This window comes from Tasmannia lanceolata, unplaced genomic scaffold, assembly GCF_043159265.1.
Source record: "Tasmannia lanceolata isolate RefF3 unplaced genomic scaffold, GAP_Taslan_0.1 ptg000018l, whole genome shotgun sequence".
Classification (NCBI taxonomy): Eukaryota; Viridiplantae; Streptophyta; class Magnoliopsida; order Canellales; family Winteraceae; genus Tasmannia; species Tasmannia lanceolata.
Genome location: NW_027518695.1, coordinates 17,235,085 through 17,260,401, shown reverse-complemented (window position 1 = coordinate 17,260,401; position 25,317 = coordinate 17,235,085). Strand labels below are relative to the sequence as shown.

The 25,317-nt window shown below is 38.8% G+C and overlaps 1 protein-coding gene and 1 long non-coding RNA gene across 2 annotated transcripts; one reads left to right on the top strand and one right to left on the bottom strand.

Moving 5' to 3' along the window:
• Positions 1–902: 902 nt before the first annotated feature.
• Positions 903–5,870, bottom strand: LOC143851683 (protein argonaute 7-like). The gene is made up of 3 exons (XM_077361169.1): positions 5,345–5,870; positions 3,182–4,430; positions 903–2,822 (listed from the first exon to the last, which is right to left on the bottom strand). The coding sequence occupies exons 1-3, from the start codon at positions 5,682–5,684 to the stop codon at positions 1,370–1,372; spliced, it is 3,042 nt and encodes a 1,013-aa protein (XP_077217284.1). The 5' UTR covers positions 5,685–5,870; the 3' UTR covers positions 903–1,369.
• Positions 5,871–16,167: 10,297 nt separating this feature from the next.
• On the top strand, positions 16,168–24,112 carry LOC143851213 (uncharacterized). Its single transcript, XR_013236257.1, has 2 exons — positions 16,168–17,270; positions 23,771–24,112. It is a non-coding gene; the product is annotated as an uncharacterized LOC143851213 (long non-coding RNA).
• The last annotated feature ends 1,205 nt before the right edge of the window (positions 24,113–25,317 follow it).

The following is a 25,317-nucleotide window of genomic DNA, read 5'->3' as shown; positions in this document are numbered from 1 at the left end:
TCGGTTTCGGTTTGGCAAAACCAAACCGATTCAAATTTTGGTGCGGTTGGGTTTGGGAGCCGAAACCGAACCATTGCCACCCCCAAGCCTATCCCAAGTGAAGCAGTATACACGACATAGAGCCTGTAGTGCATCCCAACCTTATAATGGAGGAACAGTTCTAATGAGAAGTGTAGTGTACAAGACAGTAAGGATATGCACAAATAGAATCTAAATATTTGATGGAATGATTATAACTTTATCTATTGTGAAGGGCATCCTGAGAGTTTAAGAAAAATCACTTTACCATTAAGAACACCTGTGAAACGCGTACTGAGAGTTTATGAAAAATCACTTTAACCATTAATAACGCCTACGCTCGGTTCTCTGCTAAGTGATTTACATGCATACTGCATACAGTTTGTAGTACATCTTAATCATTGTTCAAGCTCTCATATGCAATACAAGCCTGATCTGAAATATTATGTGTTTCAAAAGCCTACAACTCTCTATTTTTGTTTTGGCTTTTATGAAGACTCTAAAAAACTTAGTTAAACTAGATAACCACTAGAGAGGATCCCCACTTGACATGGAAAAGAATACATGTATCCTCCCAACACTCTGACCATTGACAGGCCAGAGGATGATTGGGATTGTCTGATGCATGAATTTTTTCTGTCTTCACTCATACATTGTAAACCCCAACAAATGAATGGTTTGGTTAACCAAGCGTTAGAGCCCACAGGTAATTTTGCTGGCAGGGACACCCATGCAATGGTACTAGAACACCAAGGACCAGGCTGGTCCAGGCCCAAGATATCAACTTGTTCGTTTTCAGGTTACCATCAATTCTTAAATGCAAATGCAACTAGTATAAGTTCCTCAACAATCATTTAAATAAATATTATAGATCAATGTTTTGGAATTTAATCAAGAAGGAAATCCCAAAGGAAGGACGAGAAGTTGGCAGTTAAACATACCTGTATAGTTTCAGCATAAAATCTTATAGTTTCCTTGTGTGTATAATCTGCAACAAGATTACATATAGAGCATGGATCACATTTGGAAGCCCTTTGTTAATTCAGATGGAATCTGGAAGTTTTAACATATCAGAAATGGTTATGGAATGACATACGGATACAAAATCTCCGCAGTTTCTTGTATATGAGCTTGCTATAGGGACTTCAATTTCACTACAAAATCTTCAGCTATTCTGATGTCTATAACCTGTAAAATGATCGTATACTAACAGACAATCATGTTGAATGTCCCTCAAAAAGTCACCCATAAATAGGCCACAATGGTTAGTCTGCATTCTAGAACATGGGTTAGTGTAGGAACTTTGAGTTGTAAACAACTGTGTTTACACGAAAGAGTTTTTGCGAAAGAGTCAACAGTAGAACATGAGCTTCTTTATATTTTCACGGAGTTTTGGAAGCGGTGTGGCATGCGAAGGAGGAGCGGCTCGTGAGAGTGAGTTTCTGGGAATGGCCGTGTGGCCATCTGAACGGTCAAGATATAGTCTGCCTCTATACGCGGCGAGGTGGGCATAGTATGCAGGGGGCACCAAAGAAACAGGTTTGGTGCACCTCACAAATGTGTAGCAGAGATTATGTACCAGCTTTTGTAGCTCATCCGATGTGAAATGGTTCTCATCCCACAAGATGTGGTAATGTGTTGGTCTGCTTGTTCCTTTCATCCCCCAATGACTACAAAGATAGAAATCGAATTCCCTCGGATGGGTAACCAAAGTATCCACAACAGTCCCTGGTGGTATATTTTCATCAGTAGACCTGCTACCATAGGTTTCATTTTCATTGGGAAAGAGTCTTGTATGGTGCCTTTTTTGAACTACCGCAAAAGTGATGGTGGGCTTATAGCCAGGAAACCTCAAACAGGCAGCTCTGATGGCCTGCAATTCTTCCTTTAGTACTTTATAAAATTGGGTCTCGCTTACTCCATCTCTGAAGAAGATAATTCTCTTGGGCAGTTTGTTAACTCCTTGGTGAAAATCATCCAGTAATTCCCTCACCATCTCACTGAGGTCTTGGATGATTTCTTGCCTGTGGGTTTGGGATCGCATCCTTGAAATATACTTGTTCGCCGCAGGCCAGTTCATGCTACCAACAACAGCGGCAATGGAGGGGCTAAAATCATCAAGTGGGTGTGGGTGAGTGACATCAGCACCCATGAAAATTACAGGCTCATTGTCCCCAAACAGCCTAGGAATTTGGCACGGTAATGTGTTATACAATGCCACGGTACATCCCCCGACCTTGGCATTCATTTTCAAGGCTAGATTTGCTAGGAATTGCGAACCCAATTTGCAGAGATTGGGATACAAACAGCACTGAGTTACAACACCTACACTGGTCTCGGCAATTCGCTTTAAATCCGCATAGCCTCTATGTTTTTTCTCCATTATACACATGAGTAGTTGGAGGTTGTTTGACGCAGCTTCGTGGATTTTCCTTAGCTTGGATTCCAAACGAGAAACACTGTTCAGAGTTTGGATCTGCTCAAATTGTGGACTAAGAACTGTATTTTTGTTTAAAAATATGCCCAATTGCTCACATCTATGAGACAGCTGGTTTATGAATTTAGGAATGCAAGAGCGCTGCTCTGGGCTGCCACCGAAACTTATCAGTGCCCACCTCTCAATTCTTGTGCCTTCAAAGACATGGCTCTCGAGAAGGTTCCACTGGCGGTCATGGCGAGTTGGAACTAGATCTGTAACATGACCACTGTCCCCAAGTTTCAGTTTGGGAGGTCGAAGGACTCTTCCATTCAATTGGGTCATTTCTCTAGTTAGATGGAGCTTGAACTCCCTTGCATTGGTTCCACTGCCAAGAAATGATTGCAGTTAGAGATACAAGGAGGGCCTTGGGAAATAATTCAAGCAAAAGAGTACAGCTTGTTTTTTGAAAATAGACTTTGAGTGAGACAACAATAAGAAAGCATAGAAATCCTTGCATCTCCTCTTTCCTTAAACTAAGAAATGGAATAGAATGAATGATAAACAGTCATATCAAAATGTCAAAGGCGTTGTGACCCTTATCTACAGTAAATACATCACATGAAAGGAATTCAGGAGAAGAAAATAACACAAGTATAAACCAGGAAGAGAATTATCTTAACATGGCAATTGTTTCGAGAAGATTACAGATTCTTTGTGAAAAATGAATTGAATTAGGACAATTACCTCATTGGCCCAATGGCTCCTGCCATGACTCCGTTAATAATCACTTTTCTTTCTCTTGGTCTTTGACAGCCCATTTGAAGGATCCCTGCAGTCTGATCATCGGAAAGTTTCCCAAGAAATTTCTGTCCTTCACAAATCACACAGAGCTCCATTGGAAGATAACATGGCTTGCTCCTACTAATCTGCAAGCATGGCAAGTTCTTGAATTGTATATCATGGTTATAGTGTTCCTTAAAGTAGTCGACCAATTTCAAATCACTCCCATCCCTATCTCTAAACTTAAGATGCTCAGTAGCTTCGTCGGTCAAGCTAAAAACCCGGTATCTCTGATCAGTATCTCTGTGGCAAACGAAAACTCTGATGTTCTTCAAGGCCCTTTCCACTTCTTTCTTTTCTTCTCCAACCAAGCCTCTGGTTTTCCTCTGAGAAAGGTCTCGCAGAAAGTCACAGCGTTTCTGCAGATAGGGGATTATGCCAATACTCTCATGGAAAGCTGTCACGGAGAAATCCACGTTGAGGGCTAGGCCTTGTTGGGTTGGTCTGAGGCTCTGAAAGAACCCTCTAAGGCCAATCGCTCCTCCACCAATATCTTTTATCCCGCCCATAGAGCTTGAATAAAGAGACCTTCCCACAGGGATGCATTTCTCCATTGGGGACTCTCGCAGGACGACATCCAAGGCATGGAGATAGTCCTGAGGGAGAGGGACACAGTCCTCCTCCATGCTTAAGTATTTTCTCAAATCTTGTCCATCCAGCTTTGAAGCAAGCTTGATGCTTACCTTGAAAAGTTTATGTTTTCGTTTCTCAAACGTGTCAATATCTCCCAATGGCATGGATTTTGACATGGGAATTGGCAAGCTAATGAAGAATTCGAGCCTGTCATCTTGGAATTCAACAGGACTATAGAGATTCTTTCGGCCATCGAAGGCAGGCAAAGCCCCTGAGAGAACATCCTGGTTGTCTTGTACTAGTTTCCTCTTGATTATCCTCGCAATTTCCTTTGATGGATGAGGAGAAATGTCAACATCATAATGGAAAATTCGTTGGGAGGGATCAAATTGAACTAAGAAATGGTTAGCAAGGAGGGGAATCACAGACCCATCTAGGCCACCGGAATCTGGTCTCCTGGCTGCCACCAGTGCCTGCGAATTAGTCGCTGGTTTTCGGCAATTATCTAACTGAGGACTAGCCATTTGACTATCATCCTTTCTAATGGGTGAACTGGTTTTCTGCGCTAATCCCTCGGGAGCTGAACAAATATGGAAATTTGAGAGAAGTTATGTATTATATTCTATGAAAGCTTTAGGACCCAAAACTACTAACAACAAGTGGTCCGCTTAAATGATATACAATCTGCAGAGGAAAATGACCAGTAATTTACATAGAAGCAAGAATATGGAAAGCTTGAAGCTAATGATTTACTGGCACCATAGAATTACTCAAAAATATTAGTATCTGCAATGGAAATTCAGTGCCCACCATCATTATTCTAGGTATAAATAACTATCAATATAACAAATTTAAGCTTTCCTTCAAAAGCAGATGTATAGGTCAGCGAACTGAAGTCATGTTTGTATTACTGTTTCAAAATGCGGCCAGAGCAAATCCAAGTCTACTCGGCACGGCGCAGTCAAGTACTCGGTTGACACGGTCATAAATCGGGAGAGTGAAAGGAGTTTTCATTGACTTTTATAGGGCAAAACGCGGGCTACAATAAGAACATGGCCAAGGTAAAAGCGAGTCGACTCGGGGGAGTCCACAGTGATGCAGGGGAGTTTAGAAACTATGGTTTGTATGAGTGCCAAGAAACTTCATTTCTTGAGGAAATAGAGGTATTCTCTTTCATCATGTAGTTGGGGCAAACCTACAAAAGATTCAGGTGTGCTGTCTGGCTGTTTTAAGCTAAAAATAGTACTCTTGTCATCCATTGATCTATATTATTCCCTCAGCAACAGCTTAAAAACAAAACTAAATCTTTTGAATTTTTAAAAGCATTCAAAACTGAATGATCAATAACTTCTACACCCAAAAATCAGAATCCAAACCCAACCATATGCAATATTTTTTTGAGAGGTAAAGGAAACAACCCATATGTAATATAAACTGTAAAGAGAAAAACACCATTTGCAAGAGGATAAAGGAGGAACACGAGGAGCTTATTACCTTGAGGAGCTGAAGAAACTAAGACATGGGTTTTTGAGGAGGCAGCACTAGAAGGTTTATCCTTCCATGAGGCTTTCTGCAAGTGGGTTTTGGACTTGTAGTTTTGGTTTTGAGGAATAAAGGGTATTTGAAGAGGAATAGAACTAGGGAGAGGGAGAAGAGCTGGGTGTGTCTGGTATTGATACTGATAAGAAAACCCATTATGAAAAGCATAGTTTTGATGGTGATTTCTATTTGAGAACTCCATTAGAGTGGTGGGATTTGGGGTATTTGATCCTCCGATATTCCTTATATTAGAAGTGTATTTTTTTTTGGTTTTGGAGACGTTTGAATCATCCATGGTTTAGTGGAAAAGGTTGGGTGAGAATAAAGAGAAAGGAAGAGCATAAAAAGGTATAGAGAAGGTGAAGTGTACGGCCTATTTTGCTGACCTCATATGGGAGAAATGTCTGAGAAACACTAGTAGTAATTGCAGGATGGAGAGAGAGACCCTTTGGCTTATTTTGTGTGTTTTCTTTCTGTCCTCTTGTGAAGGGGTTTATCTGTTGTGTTTTGACAGAGAGACAGAGAGATAAAGAAAGAGAGAGAACACACTCAAGAAAGGTATTTGGTTGTTTTGGTGGTATTTCAATCAATGAGAGTATTTAATGAAAAAATGGTCATTGTCATGATAAACCATTAGAATATATGAAGTCAAAAGGAAAGAGGGAGAGACAAAGAGCTTGTGACTGTTTTGCAGCCTCCCATTCCCTGCTACTGTATGGGCCTCTTTGTATACTACAAAAACTAGTCTGTTTTTTTTGTGCAAATGAAACTATTTGAAGTTAATCTCTTTTGCAAATAGAATAGTAAAACCACTTTTGGAAGCCATTAATTAAGAAAGATTTAAGAGTTGGTACTGATATTTACACTAACTCACCTTGTCTTTTATTATTTAATGGGCTGCTTAAAGCTGTCAAAAGCTATTACAATTCCCAAAAAGCTTTAAGCAGACAATTAAATAATAAAACACCAGGTGAGTTAGTACCATTATCAGAGCATGGTAGCGCAAATATCAGTAGCCTAAAAAGTATTATATTTATGCGGAAAGTGATTGTGAGCGGGCCCTCATATAAGCTCATATGAGGTGGCCGCTAAAAACATGGTGGGCTCACATTTTTCGGGTGATCTGAGCCGGTCATTTGATAAGCCCTGACATAGATAGGGGGTGCCCAAAAAATCAGCTCCATAGGATCATCCTAACCCTTCGAACTGTTGAGGTGAAAGAGGAGAAAATGGCCGGGTATAAATTTGCCCACTTACCTGTCAATTTTCCCCTTTTCCCGTCCACAGTACGAATGGTTGGGATGATCCTATGGAGCTGATTTATTGGGCACCCCTTATCTACGTCAGGGCCTATCAAATGACCGGTTCGGATCACCCCAAAAATGTGGGCCCACCATATTTTTAGTGGTCACCTCATATAAGCTTATATGAGGGGCCGCTCACAATCACTTTTCCCTATATTTATATGCTCTATAGTATCCATAGTGCCTTTATCAGTAGCTAATAAGAGAACTGTAAAACAAAGTGACTCGCCCCATTTTCAAAATACCGTCATGCCTTTATCAGCAGCACAATAGTATTAGTATCTATACTAAATGTCTGTTATCATTTGTCTTTTCTATGAGAAAATTTATTAGAATTTTTTCCACGGAATTTTTTATTGGAAAATTTTTCCATTCAAATAATTTTTTTTATTTCCATTCACATTATTTTCTAAAATAAAATTCTCTTTTTTTCAAGGAAAGTTGCAAACCTACTGCACCCTGGATTTTTTTCGATGAAATATTAGTTCCCATGGATTTTTTACACATGATGCTATGGACAGAGCCCACCATTTTACACCCATGGGTGGGGCCATCATCTCCACCCAAAACCATGCATATGATGAGGACCCACCACTTTACACCTCATGTTTTGATGGAATGGGCTCCACCATCTCCACCTGAAACATGCACAGCCAGGCCCACCATTTTACTTTCATGCATAGCATGGGCCAGGAATGCTAGCTAGTAGAGGCCCTATGTGTATGTATCTGTGTGTCTCATAGCTTTTAACTCAAACCGATTCATCATCTTTCAGGAAGTGTTATCAGCACAACCTAGCTTATTTTGATATTCGCAAACACCCAGCTGTCAAAGCTTATTTTATAGTTTCCAAAATGCTCTCAGAAAGCCAATTAAAAAAGAAAAGACAAGCTGAGTTTGTGCAATTATTAAAATATGATAGTGCAAATATCAGTTGGGTGACGGTAACTCTAGATATAGATATCATGGCCTTTTCACATGGAATGAAACCTGGGCCAGGTTGATAATGAGCTTCCATATCTGGAAAATGTAGAAAGCCTTGGATTTATGTTGTATACATTTTGATACTCAAATACTAGACGTGAATGGACTTTATGGCTTTTCATACTTACAATCATGGTTTAAAATTTCGGTTGAAATTTGGTAATAATTAAAAAAGACTATTTAATTCATTCCGAAATTTCGGACAAATTCTGAAATTTTGTAACATTTCTTTTTTTTTTTTTAAATTGCATTTTCTAGAAATTTCAGACCGAAATTTCGGACCAAAATTTCGAAAAGGCCGAAATTCGAAATTTCGCCAAATTTCGGTTTCGGTCCCCACCGAAATTTCAGATTTCGGTCAAAATTTAAAACCATGCTTACAATCCATAAATTCAAAAGGATCCCACCTGTTCCATCTTTTCTCTATGAGCTACTTTTATACCTATCTCACTATCTGTATAATCCCTTTGCCTTTTTTATTATGATGAAGTGATTAAAACATATTATAAAAGGTTGTGGACTATACTCAGAACTTTCACATGCATTCTACTCATGAGTGCTCAGCTTGTGCTTTCTTGTCTCTTAACTAAATTCAATCTCTATCTTGCCTCAACTTTCAACCTTGTTGTTTGTTGCCTTAATTATTTTCAAATGGTAGTGGGATGGGTGGAAGGAACAATCCATTACCCTGGTGGGTCACTTCTCAATGATAAACACAGTATGAATGACGTGCTATATATTATCCCTTGAGTTTCAGGCCTAGGCTTTAGAAAACTTCCTAGAGTTGAGAGACATTTTGATAATTATTTAGCTGCAGGGAAATGATATTTCCAACCCCTTTCATGCATTCCCACGTTTAGTTGTCTTTTCTTTGAATTAGTCATTTTCAGAAAAAGACAAAGAAAAGGAAGTCGACCAAAAGGTGGTGGAAATGCTAGGAAAGGGGGGGGGGGGGGGGGGGAGGGGAGGATATCATTTTTTTAACAAAAAAAAACTATAACATTACTCTTGGATAATTAGATAATGGATCTGATCTATGGTTTATTCGAACTCAAAAAATTTGTAACTTGAAATGAAAAAACTCTTTCTATTTGGAAATCAGAAATAAAATAGAATTTATCTGTTTGGTTGAAAACCCTTTGGAAATCAGATTGAAAAGAATAAGGCTGAGTCGTGCCACTGGTCACTCTCCTTAAGAATCGTATCTGCCCCCAACTGGTGCAACCGGGATTTGTGAACTGAGCTCCAAGATAAAACAGCCGAAATTGGCCCCAGTCCACGTGCACTCGCTGACTGGTCCACCCAGAATCACCAACGGAACTGTGCTCAGAATGAACGGAACGAAGGAGGAAGAAGAACATAACAGAAAGCCTTGAGTTATAAATTTCAGAATGTGCAAAAATGTCTGTGTAATTTCTGTGTCCAAAACAATCTATCTCGTCCTCTTTATAGACCTGAAAGTGTCTGTTGGGGAGAGCCACCATTAAAACACACCCTTAAAGGCCAGTAACGTTTTTTCTCCCAACAATCATTTTTGTGACCGTTGAGATTTTAAACGGTTCTTTGCAATTAAGGTGGTGTGTCCATATCAAAACCAAAGGGTAAAAATCAAAAAAAAAATTGCAATAAAAATAACATTTTCATTTAAACCCAAACCCGGACCTCGGACCTCGGGCCACGGCCACGGCTCGGCAAGGCGAGGCGAGGCGCGCGCGTGTGTTTTTTACACATGGGCTTGTGCTCTTCTAAAAGCCCAACCCAACAAATTCTAAAGCCCCTTGAAGGCTCAAGCCTTTCTCCAACTCTCCAGCTTATATGAATGAGAAAATTTCTCTCAGGCTCCTATGTGAGACTACTTATTTTGCCTTGGTTTAGAGAGCACAGAATTCACACACACACACACACACATCATGGTCTTGGGTTCAAGTCCTCATTCATGCAATTGATTCTAGTTTTCAAAGAAAGAGGGGGAGAACTTTAATATGAATCTTCCCTCCAAATTTTAAACACAAAGCAAAAGCATCTTTGACTTTTCTATTTAAAATATTTGAAATTGTCCAACAATCCCCCACAAGATTCAAAATACAGTTACAGTTTTGAAAACGGAAATATCTGAGCACATTAGAATAATAGAGCGGATTCATACCGGTGTCTTTTGGACTTCAACCGATATTTAGGATAAACAGATTACGTTACCGAGTACGGGTAGAGTTAGACTCCTTCAACCTTTCCTCGTAGGTGTAACCGACTAACCTGTCACCCACACCCTACCATCGATTCCTTGGTGATTCAATCACAGTTTTGGAACACTTTGGTCATGTTCCCTTCTTTGTTCTCATGAATGTTCTAGAGAATTACTCGTTAAATTCTCATAGGAGGCGGCCTTACTTCCATATTCACTTAAGACAGTCATCAAGTATACATTGCAAGTAACATACCACCCAATATAGGTTATGAACTGATTAAGAGCCTATAACTCATCCTTTCTCATTTGCAGTGAACACTATCTTCCAACATTTTGCATCTAGGAGTAGGGGGTGATAGTGTTAACAAACCATTCGGTGACTTGTTAGTACCCATTGAACCAAATTCGAGAGATCTCCTTTCACATTGGTTGGGTGTCCATCACTAATGGTTCATGCCACAAGCTTTAACCCCATTCCTTGCGATGCCTCATAAACCACCTTGTTTATCTGTGGCTTTGTCAGAGGATTTGCCAGATTCCTCTCCGACCTTACAAAGTCGAGTGCTATTGTTCCCTTACTCAAGTATTGCTTTACCAAATTATGCATCATGCGAATATGCCTTCTTTTGCCATTATAGGTCTTACTTTTGGCCTTGGCTAAAGCAGCTTGGCAGTCACAGTGTAGAAACACCGAGGGAACTGGCCTTGGCCATAAAGGCACATCTGCCATAAAATTTATGAGCCATTCGGCTTCAGCTTTTGCTAGGGCTAAGGCTATAAATTCTGCTTCCATAGTGGAACTTGTACTACATGTTTGTTTAACCGATTTTCAAGAAATCGCACCACCACCAAGGGTGAATACATATCCACTGGTAAACACTGAATCTCTTGAATCAGAGATCCAATTTGCATCACTATAGCCTTATAAGACAACAGGAAACCCCCTAAAATGCAGTCCAAAGTTCATTGTACCTTTTAAGTACCTCAACAACCTAGTCAAAACCTGTCGTGTTCATGTCCTGGTCTATGTGTGTGTTGACTGAGTTTTCCAACTGCTAGTGCAATGTCAGGTCTAGTACAGTTCATTAAATATGACACTGAACTTATAATACTTGAGTATTCCTTTTGGGATAACATCTCACCTTTGTTTTTCTTTAGGTGAACCTGACAATCTAAAGGTGTCTTTGCAGGTAAACTATCATATTATCCAAACTTCCTAAGAATGTTCTCTACATAGTGAGATTGAGACAATATTATTTCATTTTCTTTTCTAATGATTTTCATTCCTAGAATTACATCAGCTTCACCCATATCTTTGGTTTCAAAGTTTGACATTAAAAATCTCTTAGTAGATTTAACTATGTCCAAACTAGTACCCATAATCAGTATATCATCTACATATACACACAAAATTACACCTTCATCACCATTAAACTTTCTATAAACACATTTATCAGATTCATTTATCTTATAGCCATTTGTAATTAAGACACTATCAAATTTGTCATTCCACTGTTTATGTGCTTGTTTCAAGCCATACAGTGACTTAATTAATTTACAAACTTTGTTTTCATGTCCAGTTACAATGAATCCTTCAGGTTGTTTAATGTAGATTTCTTCATTTAAATCTCCATTTAAGAAAGCTGTTTTTACATCCATTTGATGTATTACCAATTTATGAATAGAAGCTATAACTAATAATATCATAATGGTGGACAACCTAGCAACAAGAGAATAAGTATCAAAGTAGTCCATCTCCTTTTTCTGTCTAAAGTCTTTAGCTACTAGCCTTGCTTTAAACTTATCAATTGTCCCATCAAGGCTTAGCTTCTTTTTAAATATCCACTTGCTATCTAGTGCTTTAGTTCCAGGAGGAAGGTCCACTAGTTCCCAAGTGTGATTTTCTATTATGGAGTCTAGTTCACTTTTTATAGCTTCTTTCCAGAATACAGCATCTGGAGAAGTTACAGCTTCAGTATAAGTTACAGGATCTTTATCAATTAGATAGGTGAACATCCCATCTCCTAGATTTGTTTCTTTCCTTTGTCTTTTACTTCTTCTGAGTTCTTGAAACTCAGGGTCCAATTCCTTTTCAGTTTCAGTTTGATTTCTTGAAACATTACTAGGTTCTTTAAGAATTTCTTTCTTCATAGGGAAGTGATGTTCAAATAACTCAACATCCCTAGATTCAATTATAGTGTTATATTCTAGGATATTTTCAACTGATTTCAAAACCAGAAATCTATAAGCAGTACTATTTTGAGCATATCCTATGAATACACAGTCACAAGTTTTAGGTCCTAGTTTTCTTTTCTTAGGTGAGTATTCCAACCTTAGCCAAGCAACCCCAAACTCTTAAGTGAGATAAACTAGGCATCTTGTTATGCCATAAATCATATGGTATTTGACCCTACTTCTTTGGAGGTATCATGTTATATATATATAACACGCCGACAGAAGTGCTTCCCCCCACAAGTTTAAGGGTAAACCAGAACTTATTAACATAGCATTGAACATATCCTTTAAGGTTATGTTCATCCGTTCTGCTATACCATTTTATTCAGGTTGGTATGGGGCTGTGGTTTCATGGATAATATCATTATCATCACAGAACTTAGTTATAGAGTATTTTGTTCCTTTATTTGTTCTAAGTCTTTTAATTCTTTTATCTAACTGATTTTCCACTTCATTTTTATATTTGATAAAGGCTTCTTCAGCCTCATCTTTAGATCTAAGAATGTATACTTTAGTGTACCTAGAGTAGTCATCTATAAAGGTTACATAGTACATTTTACCTCCTCTAGATTCAAGATTTCTAAAGTCAGCTAGATCACTATGAATTAGCTCTAATAATTCAGTTTTTCTTTCAACACTAAAGTGATGTTTCTTAGTGAATTTTGCTTAAACACAAATTTCACATTTTTCTTTACTAGGTTCAATCTTTTCATTTATTAAACCTAAGTTGCACAGCCTTTTAATATAAGATGCACTTCTATGACCTAGTCTATCATGCCATATATCAAAAGATTCAACTATGTAAGCAGAAGAAGATGGTATTTCATTCATAATTTTAAGTACATTCAGTACAAACAAACCATTGGCATTATAGCCCTTTCCTACAAATACATTATTTTTACTAAGGATCACCTTGTCTGCTTCAAAAGTGAGCTTCAGTCCATTTTTGTTGAGGAGCGCGCCAGACACCAAGTTCCGCCGTATATCCGGCAAATACAGCACTTCTTGCAATGCAAGTATCTTTCTTGAAGTTAACTTCAGAAGGACCTTGCCTTTTCCCATGACTTTAGAGGTCTGTGAGTTGCCTATATAGACCTGATCTCCTCCATCAACTGTAGTGAAGTTGTAGAAGGAACTTCGGTCTCCACATATGTGCTTGGTAGCACCTGTATCCAGCACCCACTCTTTTGGATTTTCCACCAAGTTCACCTCAGTCACAACTGTTGCAATCAAATCTGCCTCGGTTAGATTAACCTTAGCACTGGATGAACCAGTCTTTCGGTGTCAACAATCCTTCTTGTAGTGTCCGGATTTCCCACATTCAAAACATACTCCTTTCTTCTTAGGTCCAGATTTCTTGAAGTTCTTATCCTTCTTCGATTTCAGATTCTTAGACCCATCATTCTTGGTTTCAACAATGTTTGCCTTAGAGGTGTACTCTTTGGCCTTTAGTTGCTTATCCTTAAGTCTGTTTTTCTCTTCAATTTTAACCCGAACAACCACTTGGTCTAAGGTCCATTCATTTGTCTTGTTTCATTCCGATTTTAAAATCTTTCCAAGACAAAGGTAATTTTTCAATGAGAGAACCAGCCACAAATGTATCAGGTAATTTCTTACCTTCCTTAGCCAATTCACCAATAATAAACTGATACTCATCTATTTGGGCAGAAATAGGTTTCCCATCTTACATAGTAAAGTCTAAAAAATTTCCTATCACATATTTCCTATTTTCAGCATCCTCTAATTCATATTTAGTTACTATGGCATTCCAAAGATCAGCAGCATGCTCATAGGAATAATAGACATTATAAAGTTCATTTGACAAACCATTCAACAAATGATTTTTTCAGATATAATCTGCATTATCCCAATCAGCAGTTTCTTCATTTGGTTTTGGTTGGGTAAGGACAAAAGCAACACCAATTTGTTGTAAAGCAAACAAGATCTGTTGTTTCCACCTTTTGTAATTCAAACCAGTTAGTTGTTCAATTTTGGAAAAATCAGGAACAGTATTGAGAATTTTGTTCCCAACAGGTGTTCGAACGACAGAATTTGGATTGGAATTCTCACCAGAGATGGGAAGAACAGAAATTGGGTTTGGATTATCGAAAGCCATACGATCAGATCTGTTTTGTTACGATTCTTAAGACTGTTGGATAATTAGATAATGGATCTGATCTATGGTTTATTTGAACCCAAAAAATCTGCAACTTGAAATGAAAAAACTCTTTCTGTTTGGAAACCAGAAATTAAATAGAACTTATCTGTTTGGTTGAAAACCCTTTGGAAATCAGATTGAAAAGAATAAGCCTGAGTCGTGCCACCGGTCACTCTCCTTAAGAATCGTATCTGCCCCCTACCGGTGCAACCGGGATTTGCGAACCGACGCTCCAAGATGAAACAGCCGAAATTGGCCCCAGTCCACGTGCACTCGCTGACTGGTACACCCAAAATCACCAACGGAACTGTGTTCAGAATGAACGGAACAAAGGAGGAAGAAGAACAGAACAGAAAGCCTTGAGTTATAAATTTCAGAATGTGCAAAAACGTCTGTGTAATTTCTATGTCCAAAACAATCTGTCTCGTCCCCTTTTATAGACCTGAAAGTGTCTGTTGGGGAGAGCCACCATTAAAACACACCCTTAAAGGCCAGTAACGTTTTTTCTCCCGACAGTTATTTTTGTGACCGTTGAGATTTTAAACGGTTTTTTGCAATTAAGGTGGTGTGTCCATATCAAAACCAAATGGTAAAAATCAAAACGGTTTTTTGCAATAAAAATAACCTAAACTTAGACCTCGGGCCACGGCCCGGCGAGGTGCGCGCGCATGTGTTTTTTACACATGGGCTTGTGCTCTTCTAAAAGCCCAAGACCCAACAAATTCTAAAGCCCCTTGAAGGCTCAAGCCTTTCTCCAACTCTCCATCTTATATGGATGAGAAAATTTCTCTCAAGCTCCTATGTGAGACTAATTATTTTGCCTTGGTTTAGATAGCACAACATTTACACACACATCAAGGTCTTGGGTTCAAGTCCCCATTCATGCAATTGATTCTAGTTTTCAAAGAAAGAGGGGGAGAACTTTAATTTGAATCTTCCCTCCAAATTTTAAACACAAAGCAAAAGCATCTTTAACTTTTCTATTTAAAATATTTGAAATTATCCAACAAACATAGACACACGCCAAGCCAGATAGGCAGAAACACACATAGATGCATCCAGTCACACTCGAACAAAGAGACACATACACAAGCACACAGGAACACACATGATGATGATATGTAGGGTTTTTTTCAATTTCAAAAATGTCAAAAACCACAAATCCAATATTTTGAAAGATATTCTTCTTGAAGTCAGATACAAAATCAACTCTTTAAATCTGTCGGAAGTCGACAAATTTAAAGAGTTGGATATAGATTCCTCCCCTTCAATCAACCTCAGGAATGGTGCAGCTTGGACCCGCCCGATAGAGAAGAAACCAAAATCAATGTGGATGCGTCTTTGGAATCCACAGGAGGAGGTATTGGAGGATTGCTTAGAAACTGCAATGGAAACTGCATTGCTCTATTCTCACTAAATTCTGAACTTGAGGAAATTTATGTCCAGGAACTTAGGGCGATTCAAAGAGGAATCTAGCTTGCTTTGCACAAAAAAAAGAGTCAACCGTTTTCTTCCTATGTTTAGGGGTGCAGCTTAAGTCAGGCTCAAATAGAACGCTGACAGGTTCAACCCAATTTTGGCTCAGGTTGGGTTGAAATTTCCTCTACAAAGCAACCAACCAGAGACTTGGAAATAGTAAAATAAAATAAAATTGAATGTTCAACCTTTAAGACTTAAAGTCGTGTAGTTGTCAACGACTGATGTGTAATTTCAATGCCTGCATGACTCTAGAAGTCCCCACTGAAATCCCTTTGATCCTCAAAAAATCTATCCAGGTGGTCCCATGTGTCCATGCGTTCAAAGTCCAAGTACTCAAAGAGTCACGAACTGTGCACAAAGTTCACTCGTGACTTAAAATGCGGTGCGACTAAACCCTCATCACATGCTTACACACGGTGCAACTCGGGTCAGGTTGGGTCAAATTGGAGCCAGCCCGAACCCAACCCGAAACTCTAAACCTAAACCTAAACCTAAACCTGACCTGATTTCTCAATCCGGGTCGGGTTAAGTTGGGTTGGGTTGACCTCGTTATGGTGCTATATTTCCCCTTTAGGTTAATATGTTCTGTTTTTTTTTTTTTTTCCCCAAATGTCGGGTTTTGGTGTGGGTTCAATTTCCTCAACCCGAACCCGACTCCAACCCAATCCATGATTTTTTTCGGGTTGCACCCCTTAATCGGCAGCTTTATTGCATTTACGAAGCCTTCTCTGACCAAAATTTTTTCCCTCTCTATATTTCAAAATAACGGTGGAGATATTTTTATGCTTCTAATCCATCCAAAAGAATCTCAGGAGAAAAAAAAATCTTTAGGCAACCAACAAATGATTCCTCCTCTCTCTGCTCATGCCACTCGTTTTTCTCTATTTAGGATTGGGATATGAAGTGTACCAATCATCCATCTCCCTCTCTTTATATCACTCACATATCACCTGTTTGCTAAATTGACTGAACAAAACAGACTTTCATAATTAGAATGAAATGAATGAAATTTCAGACTCTGGATTGAAAGAATGGGAAGAAGTGTCACTCCCTCAATCCTCATCCTCTTTCTCATCAACCCAATTCCAATCTCAATCCCAAACCCAATTCCATGGTAGGGATTGGGAAATTGTGGCAAACCCTTCAATACCCAATTCATTATGCTATGAAGATTGCTCTATCTTCCCTCCGAGCAATCATGAAGGTCTCCACATTCAAATAGAAGAATACCCACAACCACAATCCTCACCACCAACATCAAAGAGAGAAAACCAATGTTGTTTATTCGATTCCCGGCTTCGAATTGCGGGAAAAGTCTCCGTTGAGCGATTGAGGTTAGGGTTTGAGGTGTTGTACTCTAAGCTGTTGCTAGTTCTTCGTCTTCGTTTTACTTCTTGGTGGTTTTTGGCTCGAAGGGTTTCTCGGTCATCAGCCATGGCTGCGGCGGGTTTCATGGGATTGTTGTTGTACATGAGGCGTAGACGAAGTCGCGCGAAGGAGAATGAAAAGTTGCTCCTCATCCGGGAAAAGGACGAGGTATATGCTTGAATTCTCTCTTTTTCATTGTTTTTATCTATGGAATGGTCTGGGTTGTGTGAATATGCATGCTCATCTGTTCACTCCAATGGATGCTGTACAACCTGTCACGTTAATTATATGATTTTTTGCTCGTTGTCAATTTATTATTGTAGAATCCATAGTTTCAGAACTCCCCTGCGTTGACTCCATTTCATCTTGGCAAAGTTCTTGTTTGGGTCCGTGTTTTGCACGACAAAGTCAATTAAAACTTTGAATCTCCCAAGTTTTTTTTTTTAAAGTTGACATATTTCATTAATATTAAGATAGCAATCGAGACCAGTAGTCCCATCCTCCTTTACAAAATATTAAGATGGACTGGACCGACATGCCGGCGCTAGTCCAGGAGATAAACAAAGTAGCATCCAGACATCTGTTCAAAATTCAACCAACATCCAGGTCTTCCCAACATTCATTTCTTTTACCCAAAAAATAAATGATAGAACTATTTGAATCTCCTAAGTTATAACCTCATCAACTAAGTACTCAGCCGTGTCCGCCAAAGTACTTGACCACGTCATGCTGAGTCGACTAGGATTTGCTTTGGCTGCATTTGGACCTGCATCCGAGTTTTGAAACACCGGTAGATCCATGGAGAAAATTGAAGAAATAACTTTTTGAAAACCAGAATAGTTCTATCATCTCTGTGAAACAGCTGAAACAGCCAGTTACTCCAAAAGCTTAAGCTGTTGGAGAAGGCGTTATTTAATATCTTTTATACTCTTAACAATCTCTATTTGAATGAAGCCCGACAATTTGTTTAAATAGTTGTGAGGCTTACAGAGTTGCCACCATCAGTTTTCATGTCTTGCAGATTAGTCCATAGGGCATCCTTGCTCCTTGGATGGCCAGCCTTCAGTTTTGGCAGATCAAGACATGGCACACTCAATGTATCGTTCCTTGGTGGACAACCGGTCATGCCTTCACTCAAGTAAGCAATCCACCTCTGTAAGCCCTTAGGTTACATAGTAACCCATCACCTGCTTAGGCAACATCTTGACGGACCATATCCAACTTTCCATCTGCCACACATCGGTAGGTTGTTGGAGCATGCCATTCAGTGACGGTTGCTTCACTCCCCAAAAGGAAATTTATAGAAACTGGAAGAAAGTAATTTTTTTCAAGAAATTTCAGGTAATTCAAAAGAAAATAGCCAAATTTCTAGTTTCCTCAGATTTTGGACACATCGTGATGACTGGATTGGAAGTTCTTGGGCATGTCCTCCGCCCCCCAAAAAAGAGGAGCCTCTACTCGATTCTAAGGTTCGGAAAAAATGGTTTCAATGATGTTGGAGGTTGAAGACGTATGCCGCCAGAGTTGGGCGAAGAGAAATAGAGAGAGATGAAAGGAGGTCTACCAGGAATTTGACCCAACCTCTTCTCCTTGGTTTTCTTCTCCTCCTCCTCCTCCTCCTCCTCAACATCTTAGGCACAAACTTTAGATGACTGGAGGAAGCTTCTCCTTGATTTTCTTCCCCTCCTCCTCCTCAACATCTTAGGCACAAACTTTAGATGACTGGAGGAAGCTAGCAACGGAATTTCACAGGTTTTGTTTATATTTTTAAACTAGAGTTGAAGAAACTAGCAAAGATATCAATTAAGGGGTAATACATCCAAAATTGGAGGCCTTTACCTAGGAAAAAATGATTGATATTTATAGGTTGGATAGAATATTTTAGGTTGGATAGAATATTTTAGAGTTAGATTTGTTAATGTTTAGGTAGAGGCTTCCTATTGGCTAAGATTAGGGATGCTTTGATGGAGGGTTGAGTTGGAACTGGAGCCAAGGAGCCAATTTAAGGGCCCAGGATAAGCTTTTGGGGGACTTAATTGTCACTATTACATTTAGAGAACAATTTAAGATCTAGTTGGTGGATGCTTATGGGTGGGGTATCTAGTTAGTTATGGAGACTCAAAAGTGATTTTCAGGATGATTCCGTTTGAATGGAATTCTTGAAAAGCCCAGAAGTGATCAAACTCATTATGTCCCAAAAGTCATTGAAAAGGCAATGGGGAATCCATCTGGCCTAGGAGGTTGAGTGAGCAGCAGGAAAATGTTTGGACTATTTTGCTGTAGTTGGGAGTTCCTAATTGTATGATTGTTGTAGGCGACATCTAGGCAATTTATTAAGGAACAAAGAGGAATACACGGAATGATCTCGTAAGTTGCGGATATAAGAATTTTCAGAAGGGACTTGCTTTTTGTTCATTAAATGTTGTATTCCTTCTTATCTGCTTGTATGTACTTGCCCTGACCATCTCGGTCGGGGGGGCCTCTCCCCTTTTTTCTTCTTTAATAAAATTCTCACCATTAAAAAAGAGTTTTCAGGGTTTTTAAAAGCGGTCTAGTCAAGGATCTAGGGTGGTTGGGCTGGGAAGTATATAGATGGACATTGATCATGCTTAATTGGGAGTCTCGTGAGATCAGTATGCGACCAATCAAAGGTAGAATGGACTACTAGATCTGATGGGTTCCTTAACAATGACCCGGCCTTTGGGTGAATTAAATTTTGGGGATTGGATGAATGTTGTTTGTACAATTTATGGGTTGAGGCTGACATCCCTTCATTCTACATGTTCTGATAAAAGAATAGAAATGACAAGATGGACACCACTTTTAAAGTACTATAGGGATTTACTTGGGCTTAAGTGAGGTGCCTAAGTTCTCTAGGAGGGTCTCGTAGGTTTGAATTCTTCCTCATTTAGGCATAATCACTTGGGTAGGGTTTCTCTATATGAGATACAGGGTTATATATGGGATTCTAGGTTCTCCAAAGGGCTTAGATGGAGGCATGGGGGTGCTTAGTCATGGATATGCTTGGTAATATTTTGCCTTCATCTGATGGTGGCCTTCCATTTTCTTATGTGCTTCAAATCAGATCCCAACCATTTATTTCTTTCAAATGTGCCTTGTCTTTATGTAAAAGACTGATTTGGCCTCCAGGGTAAATGGGTTCTCCATAAGAGTCTTTTGTTTTCTGGTGCAACTTCTTTACTTACGATCAGCTTTCTAACAACAATTATTGGATCCACTTTTAGATCTACCTTAAAGGGGCTTATAGTTAGAATGAACTCCATGGAAGCATAGTTTGCTAAACTTAGAGCCAATCCTCTCCTATATAAGAAATTAGGTGACTTATGTTGTTCAAACAACTTAAAGATGCTTCAATAATCTTGGGGCTGAACGCTGGACTAAGCAAGAGGGAGTATTTATAGTTTCAATAATTGTGTACGTGTTAGGAGAGAATCCATCATAATTGGTTGGTGCAGAGAGTTAGTCTAACTGGAGCTCTGTTGCAGTAAAATCAACCATATTAAAAAAATGATTGGCTAATATTAACAGAAAAAAAAAAAAAAAAAACATGGTCGAAGCCAGCCAGTCAGAAGCCAGAACTCCATTTTTCCGGTGGCTAACTCTAGCGCAGCCGATGTTAGATCACAACAGTTATGAATGCCTTGTCCAATGATTGGGATGATTTAAAATTCAATTTTCATTGGTTATATACTTTTGTTAAGTTTGTGTCGTGCAATGTGTAGTAATGTCAGATTATGTAACATGATTCCTCTTTTCACAAGCATATACAGCCATTCCAACTCCCATGTGATCCTAATTTCATCTGAAAAGTGAACTAGGTGGATATATATTAGAATTACACAAGATAACTTGTATATTAGTCAAAAGATAAAGCAATTTATGTTGGCCCCAGCCACAACTAAGCCATACTTCATTTCATGGAGGGTTTCCTAACATCCTTCATAGCTTGAACCTCTTGCACATCGCAGAGTAATGTTGATGAGTTACACAGGAATGATCAGATCCCAGTTCAGGAGCATCGGTGGATGGACTTGGGCTAGAGTGGAGTTGGGCCAGGGTTTGAGGCTGGCCTGGCTTGGGGAGTCCTATCTGGGTGGACATGGTTTGAGAGGCTGGGAAAAAGCCTAGGATTCTGCTTGAGGACAATGAGGAGTTCATATACGCAGTTTGTCCTGTTTGTTCATTCGCTTCATGACACTCGGATTAAGACACTTCAAAGTCATAGAGGAGACTTTACCTAAATTGCCTTTCGTGACTACCATCTGCAACATGGAATTATACAAAAGTTTTCATCACCTTATACACCAGTCCAAAACGGACACTCGTATTAAGAGACTTTGAAGGCACAGAGAAGATTTTACCTCAATCACCTTTCATGACTACTGTCTGCAACATGGGATTATGCAAAAGATTTCATGTCCTCATAACCCAGCCCAGAATGGTGTTGAAGAATTCAAACATTGTTTTCTTATGAAGTTTGGGCTCTCCATGTTTCATAGTATCACTCCACAACATCCATTAATCGTGGTATTCCGAACAACTGTATATGGACTTATCTTCTTTCAGCATATGCTTTGTTCATGTTCCTTTTGTCACTCGACGCACATTGCTCTAACAGCTGATATTTGCATTATGCTGTGATACAATGATGATGATAAGCATCGTCTTCAAAGGCCGACAACGATGATCATAAAGATGGTACCATTGTTATTCACTCAAATCTTGAAAGGTTCTAATCTCTTATGTGATAACAATGTCAACAAAAGAAGAATGTCACTGACTGCCTTGAGTTTCATATTACTAAAACATCTTTGAAAAATATTATGCTTCTCAAACGAAGAAAGGTTACAAATCTCATCATCTCTTAGAAAACAAATTTAAGAAAATTTAGAGCACGAGTTGTTTGAAGAGGTTGATGCTTTTTTATAAGAAATACATGCGAAATTGTTCTTAAACCAGAAAAGTCTGGTAGTGTACAACTTAAAAGTGAAAGACTTGGGCCCACTCAACTATTTCTTGAGCAGAGAAGTGATGAGAAAAACCTCAAGGCGTGATTCTAAAATATAAACAAAAGTATGCTATTTGTCTCATGAAAAAACTCGATTCGATTTTCTCATGAGAAGAACCATAGGCTCTGTTCACTTGTTTTCCTGGAAAAGGAAAAGAAAATGTTTCCCGGGAATCTGATGTGGCATTAGGAAAAGAAATCCAGGGAATCTGTGCAGGAAAAGGTTTCCCTGGACTGTTTCTGGACTGTTCACTTGCGCAGGAAAAGGTTTTCAGGGAAACTGCTTGCCCTTCTTTTTGCACTAGTTTCCCAGGGAAACGAAATCTGTGTGTTTTTGGTTGGAAATAAAATCCCTAAAGGGGGGGGGGATGGGCTTTTCCATGTCATTTTTTGACTTATTGCAGAAATTCCACATGTGTAATTCTATTTTCATTAGAAAGCAAGTGAATTCTAGAATTCTGTCTTGTCAAGGTCTTGTCAGAAAAAAGAGGTTGTTTTCCAGGGATTTGCTTTCCAGGGAACGCAAGTGAACACAGCCATAGGGAAAGAGTTGGAAGGGGCAACATACATAGGGACAAATAATAAACCTAATCTCATAAGGACTAGTCTTGATAGGATACTTGTATCAAAGGAATGTGAGGAAAAGCATTCACACATCAACCGATGAGGCATTACCTAGACCAATATCATACTATTATCCAATACTATTGGAAATGAAGAATTGGCAAGGCGATCCATGTCCATTCAAGATGGATCTAGCATGTTTAGAGATTCCCGAGTTTGAGAACGAGGTAGAACAATGGTGGGAAGAAATTAAGATTAAAAGGTGGAAGGGATTTATACTTTGCATGAGGATAAATAAACTTAAGCAAAAGATAAGGGAGTGGAAAAAGAAATATGATGAAGGGTATAAGTTTTATAAAGAAGTCCTAAACAAGATTGAAAGTTTTGATCTCAAAAAGGAGGAAGCACACCTTGAAGAAGAGTTGGAATTGGAAAGGAAGAACCTTAAGATTGAGGGCGACTTTCATCGGATGGCGAGTGTGACGTGAAGAACAACTGCAATCAATTGCTCAGTCTCTTTAATGGGCTGCAATGTACTGGGTTTGATCTCAGAATGATGAATCTTGGCCTTTGAAATGGTTGAGAGCACAGGTTGCTCTAAGAGCTCTTACCATCTATAGAAATACATATACAACACAAACATGTATATTATATATAAATGTATGTAATTCCGCCCCACATTTGCTTCCTAAAGGGCGGGGGATAAATGTTTCACCCCTTGAAGTTGAAAGTTAACAGCTCCAATAGTGATTTACTCTCTCTCTCTCTCACCGAATGTTTTGATAATGGGGCTAATTACTTTCTGTTTACACTTATTTAATTGGCTGGTGAGAGCTTTTGGGGGATTGTAATAGCTTTTGGCAGCTGGTTAAAATAGTATAAGACAAGGCCATTCGCCCCATTATCAAAACATAGTATTGCGGACATCATTAGATATCTTGCGTTCAACATATTCTTAGCATGGTTCACTCATTTGCCTACAAACTTTGTCAAATATATAATTCTCAATCTTGCAAATACCATTTCATGGTTTCTTTTCTCCTTCAATTCTCAAATTTGATTTTGTATGTTGCAGAAGATCAATCAGCTCTTACATCAAATTGCTCAAATGAGCGAATTACTATCCGCACCCCGCAGAGTTCCTGTACGGATTATTAGCGGCTCAGCCACCTGATGGTGGTTTTGAAGGAATCCACCCTTTTCACACTGCTTTTAGCTCTTGGGTGATTCTCGTTATGTCGTTACAATACGCTGCAAGCAGAATCTCTATTGCATTCATGAGTTAAGCTTTTTTGGTTCAGTGTCTATTTTACTGATAATGCTTACTCTCCATAGGAGTAGGCAATCAATTCAAAATATTAGGGAAATGTTACAATATAATGAAAGCCTACTTCTTCTTTATTTATAATTTGACACATATGGTACTGCTCTGTAGATCTCAGGTGGACTGGAAATGTGTGTTTTCTTCATGAGGAAGCGACTGATCATAGTCACAAACATCTGACATTTTCAAAAATTATTGTGATATTTTGCAATTTTTTTTGATAAAACGATATAGTTTCGAAATTTTCCTCAACCTTTAATTTGACACTGCATGAAAATCCTGCTCTTTATCATGTTGTTCATCAACTTTTTGCTTTATCATATTGTTCTTTAAACTCTCTGTGGTGTTGGTCTCCTTTATATGCATCAGTGCAAACTAGTAGCACCTAGAAGAAAACATGAATGGCATTTCGAATTGCAGCTTGAGTTATGATTTGTTCTTTTTAAGGCTAGGGGCATTCTTCTACTGATCTGTTGGAACAAAAGAATTCTGATGATGAACGAAATTTATATCTTGTTAGGCTTTGGTACCCATAGCTGAAGAGATGGTTTAGGGTTTAGGGTTTTAGGGTTTAAGGGTATGGTATTGAGTCTGCTGATGGGCAATCACAGGGCGGCCCATATAAGTCAAGCCCAAGTTTGATGCCAAATGGGAAGCCAAAAGGAGATCTTGATTGAGGTGTGCAAAAATTAAAGGCTTAAAGACATCTTAGGCCCTGTTTGGATTGCAAGAAAAATGTTTCAGATGAAAACTTTTTTCTTGAAATTTTTTTTCTTTCAATGATCTAGAGGGAAACGATATGATTATAGTTAATTTAGAGATATTATCATAAATTGAAGGTGCCTGTAAGTAAAAAATGAACAGGCTTAGTTCAACTTATCTTTTTTGTGTAAAGAGTAGGAATTTTTTAAAAAAAAATTCCCATGTCATTTTCTTCATGTTTAATCAAGGGAAATGTTATCAGCACTACCATATTTTGATGATCGCACTCCTCACTTTATTAAAATGTAAGGTATGGCCCGCACCATAGGATGATCCAAACTGTCCATTAGATGGACCACAGCCTAAATAGGTTGTGCCCCAAAAATTATTTCCATAGGTTGATCCTAACCCTCTGATCTATAGAGGGGCTGAATCTTAGAGAGTTGATCCTAACCCTCTATAGATCGGAGGGTTAGGATCAACCTATGGAAATGAATTTTGAGGCACAACCTATTTCGGCTGTGGCCCATCTTATGAGCTTCTTTTTTTCTACTTAAGATTTTTTTTCTTATGGGCTTCTTTTTTTCTACTTAGAT

What these genes read in the sequence shown, in the direction of transcription:
- LOC143851683 (XM_077361169.1), bottom strand. Translation starts at nt 5,684, where the DNA reads ATGGATGATTCAAACGTCTCCAAAACCAAAAAAAAATACACTTCTAAT. An exon ending in AGTTTCTTCAGCTCCTCAAG is followed by an intron (nt 4,431 to 5,344) that starts GTAATAAGCTCC and finishes ATATTTGTTCAG; the next exon opens with CTCCCGAGGGATTAGCGCAG. An exon ending in GGAGCCATTGGGCCAATGAG is followed by an intron (nt 2,823 to 3,181) that starts GTAATTGTCCTA and finishes ATTTCTTGGCAG; the next exon opens with TGGAACCAATGCAAGGGAGT.